The sequence below is a fragment of the Rattus norvegicus genome, chromosome 1, assembly GCF_036323735.1.
Source record: "Rattus norvegicus strain BN/NHsdMcwi chromosome 1, GRCr8, whole genome shotgun sequence".
Classification (NCBI taxonomy): Eukaryota; Metazoa; Chordata; class Mammalia; order Rodentia; family Muridae; genus Rattus; species Rattus norvegicus.
In genome coordinates, this window is record NC_086019.1 from 90,315,251 (window position 1) to 90,323,252 (window position 8,002).

Genomic DNA, 8,002 nt, shown 5'->3' on the forward strand with positions numbered 1-8,002 from the left:
ACATCTTAACCACCAAGCTCTCTCTCTCTCCAGCCTACTTCCTGATTCCTATGGGTTCTTTATCCTTCATGGAAGGTTTCAACGCTGAGTAAATAGGTATACAAACTATCCATAACCTGCGCCTTGTTTCCTTTGGGCAGCAGGTATATTCCGTGACATTTGTTTATTGTTTGTGCACTTTTCTGTACGTAATACTTAGAAAGTGATACATTTGGATCTTTTTTTTTTTTTTTTTTTTTTCGGAGCTGGGGACCGAACCCAGGGCCTTGCGCTTCCTAGGCAAGCGCTCCACCACTGAGCTAAATCCCCAACCCCGAAAGTGATACATTTGAAGAGGGTAATTTAGATCCTTCTGTTTCTAAGATGAGTCAGTGAGAGAAGCAAGCAAGGTGTGAAGCTCTATTCCAGCTGCCATGGAGAACAATATGGCAACCCTGTTGTTCCGGAATCCCGCTTCTAGGGAAACGCCCGAAGAAAAGGAGGGACATTCTGACACACACTTACAATGTGGATGAGGCTGTGTGACAGACGGTTTTACTGAATGAAATAAGTCAATACAACAAATGCTGTATGACTGGCCCGGAGAGATGGCTCAGTTGCTAAGAGCGTATTCTGCTCTTACATAGGTCTTAAGTTCTATTCTTAGCATGCATCCTGGGTGGTCACTACTGCCTGCAACTCCATCTCCAGGACGCCAGAGGCCCCTTGTAGCCTTGACAGGCACTGTATGCACCTGGTGCTGAGATATACTGGTAAAGCAGCCATACAAACAGAAAAGCAAATAAACAAAACCAGTGGCGTTAGTGTTGGTAACACATACCCTGAAAATTGGAAGGGAAAACGGTGGATAGCTTCTGAGGGACAACCTTGGAGGTTGGTGAGCTAGCTTCTGGTCTCTACATATGCAACATACACCAGAATACCAGAACACGCGCGCGCGCGCGCACACACACACACACACACAGACACGCGCGCGCGCGCGCCACGTTCTTGGTGTTTTTTTGTTTGTTTGTTTGTTTTTTTTGTTTTGTTTTAAAGGGGATTGGCCTGGAACTCACTCGATAGCCCAGGGTAGCTTTAAATTTGCAGCAATCCTCCTGCCTCAGTCTCTCACAAGCCACAATACTCATCATAAAATGTTTTAAATTTTTTTTTTCCGGAGCTGGGGATCGAACCCAGGGCCTGGCGCTTCCTAGGTAAGCGCTCTACCACTGAGCTAAATCTCCAGCCCAAATGTTTTAAATTTTAAAATTGGCTCCAACTCAAAAAAAATCTAAGAAAAAAGGAAAGAGACCCCCTTCAATCCTCTGCCAAAGGGGCTTCTTCCTTTCCTTTTGTAGGGTTTATTTTTATTATTTGTGTATGCCACATGTGCAGGGGGAGGGAAGAGGTGGAGCTGTAACTCCTGGAGCTGGAGGTGCAGAATGCTGGGAACAGAATTTCAGTTCTCTGGAAGAGCAACAAGCAGCAATGTGAGGGAGCTCTGAAAACTGAAGAGAAAACCTGTAACAGAAGAGAAAACCTACTTCCCAAGTCCTCTAGTGTCAGAATGTGGAGATCCTTTTATCCCTTCAGCTGTAACAGAGAGATGATCACAATGTGAATTCCTTTAGGTGCCCGTTTGGTGTCATCTGGCTTCGTTCTGACTATGATCCTGAACAGGAAAGGTGTTTTGTTTTGTTTAAGGAAGCAAAGACTATCAATAGATTTTCTTATTGCGTGAAGAAGATATGGAGAGGAAACAGTTGGCGCTCTAACTTCCTCGACTGCTGATGGAGATAACCCGCCAGGCCTCCCACTCTGAGGCGTAAGGCGTCGCGAGGGTAAGACCGACGCAGAGTTCCCAAAAATGTACCGAATGACTGCGTCCATCACAACTACGCCCCACCCCCAGAGGGCAAATATAGCACCAATCATCAGCGCACAGGGCGGGCTCAGGGGAGGAGCCTGCTGTTGCCCCAGCAACAACCCGGGAACCCTAGGAGAGCGAGGCTGCGGACCTATCTACCTCAGGTCTTCCTCCGCCTGGAAGGGCCCGGGCGGGGCGCGAGACTAGCCTCGGCGGCGGCCGCAAAGAGGAAGAGGCCAGGCCCATGAACTACCATCCCCGAAGCAGCTTTCGCTTCTAACGGTCAAGTACGCAGAGGTAGGAGCGACGCATGCGCTACGCCTAGGGGTAGGGCTAAAGCAGCACTACATCTGAGACGCATGCGCCTTTTGAAGCGTGGCTGATCTACCGCGAATGGGTGGAGTCACACATCCTGGGGCGGGGCTTTCTAAGTGTCTGCGCCTTGGTTTACTGGTGCAGATTCCCGCACCTCTCGGGGGTGGGGGGTCTTCCCCATTTTTCTTGGGCTTTTCTGGGAAGGTGGCTTGTATCTGTGATGAAGACCACATTGTCAGTGTGTTAGTGGAATTAGCTTAGAATCACAGTACTGTTCTTCATGCTATATTGGCTTCAGTTTTCCCAGTTGTCCAAAGGAAATAATAAGTTTACCTCACAGAGCTGTGATTGGATTTTTCCTTTCCTAGAGCCATGGCCGAAGTGCACGTGATCGGGCAGATCATAGGGGCCACGGGTTTCTCTGAAGGTAGCCTCTTCTGCAAGTGGGGCATCCACACAGGTATTCTTCCCACATTCCCAACTATTACCCACCCGCCTCCCCTAGCCTATGTCTCCATGTTCTTTCCACGACTCTCCAATGAACTTATACCATACTGTCTGCTTTAAAAAAAAAAAAAATATCCAGGGGTTGGGGATTTAGCTCAGTGGTAGAGCGCTTGCCTAGAAAGCGCAAGGCCCTGGGTTCAGTCCCCAGCTCCGGGGTAAAAAAAAAAAAAAAAAAGAAAGAAAAAATATCCTTTTCTTTCAGGTTATACCACCATCTGAAAACATAGCCCGTAAGCATATGGGGCTGTGACATAGAACACACACACACACACACACACACACACACACACACACACACACACTTCCTGTCCTCAGGCCAGTAGACAAGCTAGGTGTGGTTATGCATATCTATAATTCCAGCACCTAGGAAGCCTTCCATTACAAGTTTTTTTTTTTTCTTTTTTTTTCCGGAGCTGGGAACCGAACCCAGGGCCTTGCGCTTCCTAGGCAAGCGCTCTACCACTGAGCTAAATCCCCAAACCCCTACAAGTTTGGTGCCAGCCTATGCTACATGGCAAGAGACCCTGTCTCAAAGAAAAGAGCACAAAATATTCACAAGATTATCGTAAGCGCTAGAAAAAAAGAAGCAGAGTGATGTACTGGAGGTTGATTTGGGATAGGGAGGTCTGAGTCAGAGAAAGCCTTTCTGTGCAAGTGGCTCTTGAATTGGGGCAGGAGGGAAAAGGCCGGAAATAGGGCACCCAGGAGCAGACATTTCCAGGCAAAAGGAACAGCCACTGCCAAGGCCCTGAGGCAAGGGAGCAGGACAGGACCAGTGAGGCTCCAGGGTGGGGAAGGGTAGTGGCTGATGACTGACTGGATCAAGAGTGCACGTGTGGCTTTTTTTTCGAGGTGACAGTGAGGAGTCTGACAGCTTGGTGTATGTGCTGGGCGAGGGAGATACGATGAAGGCATTTCCTGGAGCATTTAGCACAGCATCTGGGATTTAGCGCTCAGTAGGTGGGCACTTTCCCCTTATTCCTCACTGGGGCCATGGTGTGCTGCTCTCAGATGGTGCCTAATCTCGTGAGGTTTTTGAACTAGGCCTCTGAATGGGGGTGGTGGGGATAGTAGGGAAAGGATGCCAGGAATCTCATCACTTGGGGAAGGTAGGCAGGAGGGTCAGGACAAGTTCAAGGTCATTCTCAGTACGTAAGAGGTTTGAGGCTAGCCTTGGCTATATGAGAGGATACCGGTGCTGAGAATATAACTCATTAGAGCATAGAGCACGTACCGAATAACACACAAGGCTCCTGTCTGGATGGTATCCCCAGCAGTATGCATAAGGACTAACACATGATGAATATTTTAAAAATCAATACTCCATATTTGCTCTACATCTTCTCATAAATTGTGAGACTTTTTTTTTTTGTCACTCGTTCTATAGATAGGGAAACAGAGAAAAGTAACTCTGCAGGGGTTGCACAGATAAAAGAAGATAAGACTTGGGGCTGTGGATTGTACATTGTTGCTACAGAGCCCTTGCATATTTAGTGCTCTAGGTTCCATCCCGAACACTGCAAAATACACAATACATGTATGAATAGTACCAGACTTTATTTGTTTTCTGAGACAGGGTTTTTCTATGTAGCCCTGGCAGCCCTGGGAACTCCTGTAGACCAGGCTGGTTTCGAACTCACAGAGATCTGCCTGCCTCTGTCTCCTGAGGGCTAAGACTAAATGTGAGTGCCATCACCGCCCAGGTCTGTTCTCTCTCAGGTGCTCTTCATCTCCTTCCGGTTTTCCTTTTGAGACCCACGCTGTAGCCCATGCTGACTTCACACTCATCAGGCAGCCCAGGAAAGCCCTCCACACACTCCCACATGCTGAGATTTCAGGTGTAGACTGCGGGTGCCAAGATCTGAATCCAGATATTTGGTTCTAGTGTTTACACTGTGTAACTCCCCACTCCCAAATACCAGGGGAAAACAAACCAGGTCTCCTTCCTGAAGGGTGCTACTCACCCCCAACCCTGTGTCCTGTTCTCATTACAGGGGCCGCATGGAAGCTCCTGTCAGGCGTCCGGGAAGGCCAGACGCAGGTAGACACACCCCAGACAGGGGACATGGCTTACTGGTCCCACCCCATTGACCTGCACTTTGCTACAAAAGGTCTCCAAGGTACGTACAGGATGACAGGAAGGGAAGGGGCAGTCAAACTAGGAAGAGCTGGGCTTGGAACACCCTGGCCGTCTCTGCTCCCCATACTTTGTGGGTCCTTTTTCTGGTGCATTTGAGGCTTCACTCGAGCTATGCAAAACCCTACCTAGGCCGTGGAATGTGCCAGAGGTCGGGGTAGAGGAGATAGCAGGGGGAGGGGGGTCAAGTGGCAGAGGAGAAGGCAGTGAGGAGGCCGGGTAGGGTGAAGAGAGCTGGATGGGAAGGCGAGGGACAGGAAATGGGCCAGTTGCCGCTGCTCACACACGGACAGAGGTCCTGCTCAAAGGGGAAGTGAGTGTAGGAGGGAGGAGGTAGCATGGCAGTGCTGCTTTGCTGGGAAGCTGCCCGGGTATTTCAGCAATGTCAGTCAGTTGTCAGTTTGCTGAGTCTGTGCCTGCCCAGCTTGAGAAGGGATGTCCCCAACTAAGACAGGACCCTCCAAGCCCTGTCTTCAGGGCCTCTATTCTAGGTAGAAGATGGACCCGTTTCTAGATGGGGCCAGCCCAGAGGCCGTGGAGACCCAGAAGTCATCTCTGGTTGGTCCCATGGCCTTATATGGCAGAGGGGTTAGAGCTCTGCTGTAAAGGCCAGGAGAAGCTAACTAGTCCCAAGGACAAAGGCAGAGGGTGGAGGCAGAGAGCCGGAGACGTGGGTATTAGACGACGTGGGTATTAGACGTCTGCGGGAGAGAACAGCAGGGGATGGGGAGGTAGGGACAGAATGTAGGGCCTTGGCTGCAAAGGTGCTAAGACTCTCTCCTGAAGGCTCTGGGGAGCCCAGGAAGAAATGGATGGGTCAGATTTTCCCCTTGGACAGCATACTAGTTTCTGTGTGAGCACTGAGTCCTTGTTGCCTCAGTTCTGGCCTTTGGTAGCTTCCTCCCTGCTTGCTTGCTTCTTAGTCTCTCTCACTTAGCTGTTCACCAGCAAACCCTAGGGGCTCTGAAACCCACTTCTGCTTCTCACCCCATTCCTTCTGCTTCTCACCCCAGCCACCCCACTGAGCCCTCTCTGCCCTTCTTCTCTCTTTTTTTTTTTTTTTTTTGTTTTTTGTTTTTTGGGTTTTTTTTTTTTTTTGGAGTTGGGGACCAAACCCAGGGCCTTGTGCTTGCTAGGCAAGCGCTCTACCACTGAGCTAAATCCTGCCCTTCTTCTCTTACCTGGACCATTCTTCCTTCCCGTCTTCACTGTGCTCCCAGACCCAGGCATCAGGGTCTGGGACTGCACCGGACCCTGGGAGGACACAAATACGACCATGTTCTTCCTCTGCACAGAACCTTCCTGCAGATCTCCTGTCTCTCAGAGCAAACGCTGGAGTCTTCTCTAGCATCACATGGCCCCATGTAATCTGGAGGTCACCTCTGTCCTTTGTCCCCCATGACTCCCTGTTTTAGTCCCGTTGGGCCCACCAGGCCAGCTCCTACTTCAGAACTGTTGCACTGACGATCTCGTCCCCCTAGGTGCCTAGCTAGCCCACTCCTTTAAGCATTTCTATACCGGTTGCATCCTGGTTGCTTTGTTTGCTTTTGAGAACATAGTGCAGGCCAGCCTGGAACCTCAGCAGCCCAAGTGTGCACCCTTCCAGGTGAGGTCTTCCTGTATAGCCTAGAACTCATGTGTAGCCCAGGCTAGCCTTGAACTTGCAGGGATCCTCTTGCCTCTACCTCCCAAGAGCTGACAGTCCAGCTGTACACTGCAGTGCTCAGCCCAAATGTCCCCATCTTTAGTAAAGCTTCCTTTAGCTGCTCCCCACTTTTCCAAGCTACATCTCCACCCCTCCCTTTCTGGCTGTTGTTTTTCCCCAGAGCGGTTATCACCATCTGACATACCCTATAATTTACTTATTTACTATGTTGGTTGTCTAGGATGTCAGCTTCACAGGGCAGGAATTTTTGTCTGCTGTGTTCATTGCTGTGTCCCCAGCCTGGAGAACAGGGCCTGCCAGGGAGGAGCTCAGGGTAGCGGGGGACCTGGGCTGCACGTCCAAGCATTGGACTGTCAGGCTGGGACATTCAGCTGTGCTCTGAGGCCACTAGGAACCTAAAGAATGGGAGAGATGGTTGCACTGGGGAAGAAAGGAAACTTGAGTCAGGTGGGCGAGAGCAGAGCAGGTCCATAAGGAGAGAGGGCAGAAGGGGTCTTAGCTGAGGTCCTGACCTGGGGGCTTTGGAGAGAGAGACCATGAAGGGAGGTGAGATGAGGCCAGCCCTGATGAGTTTTCACACTCGAGAGCTTGGACTTTGTACTGTGGCACAGGGGAGCCATGGATGGGTTTTGAGCAAGAGGGTAATGTGGATTTCTATAGATCCCTGTGACTACTATGTGGAGTGGATGGGAGATGAGAACACAGAGAGGAAATTAAGGCAATAATCCAACGTAAAAGGGCTGTACCTTAGTCTCTACTGGTTTCAAGGAGATGGGAACCCAGGGGCAGGTCTGCCTCCTTTGTCCTTTTTTCTGACCCCTCTTGTCCTGCAGGTTGGCCTCGACTTCATCTCCAGGTGTGGTCCCAGGACAGCTTTGGCCGCTGCCAGCTTGCTGGCTATGGCTTTTGCCATGTGCCTAGCAGCCCAGGCACTCACCAGCTGGACTGCCCTACATGGAGGCCCCTGGGTAGTTGGAGGGAGCAGCTAGCACGGGCTTTCGTGGGTGGCGGGCCACAGCTGCTGCACGCAGACACCATCTACAGCGGGGCCGACCGCTACCGCCTGCACACGGCCGCGGGTGGCACAGTGCACCTTGGTATCGGTCTGCTGCTGCGCCACTTTGATCGCTACGGTGTGGAGTGTTGAGGGACTTCACTGCCACCAGTCACCATCATCCACAGCCCTGCGCACACGACGGCACAGCAGTGAAACAGGCACATAGACTCTGGAGACTGTCAGTCCTGATCTCACCCAAGTCATGGCCCTTATGCCATGGACTGCAAGGCCAGGAACTACCCCTGTGGCCCATGCTCCACTGAATTACCGGGTAAAAGTCTGTGAGTTGGAGGGACTTGAGGAGAGCATGCTGTTTGGCACTGTCAGGGGCACTTAATAAAAGCATGCATTTCTCATAGGTAAGGTGTCCCCTCGTACCCGCTGCAGTTCTCAGATGTCCGTCTTCTTATTTAATCCTCCTTGACACTTTCATCAGCAAACCCAAAGTCTGCCCCTACCTTTCGCTCTATG

The 8,002-nt window shown here is 50.8% G+C and overlaps 1 protein-coding gene and 1 long non-coding RNA gene across 3 annotated transcripts; one reads left to right on the top strand and one right to left on the bottom strand.

Moving 5' to 3' along the window:
* The first annotated feature begins 221 nt into the window (after positions 1–221).
* Positions 222–7,893, top strand: B9d2 (B9 domain containing 2). Of its 2 annotated transcripts, XM_006228438.5 has the most exons (4): positions 222–2,146; positions 2,533–2,624; positions 4,666–4,791; positions 7,308–7,889. In XM_006228438.5, the coding sequence occupies exons 2-4, from the start codon at positions 2,537–2,539 to the stop codon at positions 7,619–7,621; spliced, it is 528 nt and encodes a 175-aa protein (XP_006228500.1). In that variant the 5' UTR covers positions 222–2,146; positions 2,533–2,536; the 3' UTR covers positions 7,622–7,889. The 2 variants fall into 2 exon arrangements, with proteins under 2 accessions (XP_006228500.1, NP_001100964.1); NM_001107494.1 differs by lacking the exon at positions 222–2,146 and having other exon boundaries at positions 2,300–2,624; positions 7,308–7,893.
* Positions 4,210–7,358, bottom strand: LOC134482996 (uncharacterized). The gene is made up of 2 exons (XR_010059780.1): positions 7,221–7,358; positions 4,210–6,869 (listed from the first exon to the last, which is right to left on the bottom strand). It is a non-coding gene; the product is annotated as an uncharacterized LOC134482996 (long non-coding RNA).
* Positions 7,894–8,002: the final 109 nt, after the last annotated feature.

What these genes read in the sequence shown, in the direction of transcription:
- B9d2 (XM_006228438.5), top strand. Translation starts at nt 2,537, where the DNA reads ATGGCCGAAGTGCACGTGATCGGGCAGATCATAGGGGCCACGGGTTTC. An exon ending in CAAGTGGGGCATCCACACAG is followed by an intron (nt 2,625 to 4,665) that starts GTATTCTTCCCA and finishes TTCTCATTACAG; the next exon opens with GGGCCGCATGGAAGCTCCTG. An exon ending in TGCTACAAAAGGTCTCCAAG is followed by an intron (nt 4,792 to 7,307) that starts GTACGTACAGGA and finishes CTTGTCCTGCAG; the next exon opens with GTTGGCCTCGACTTCATCTC.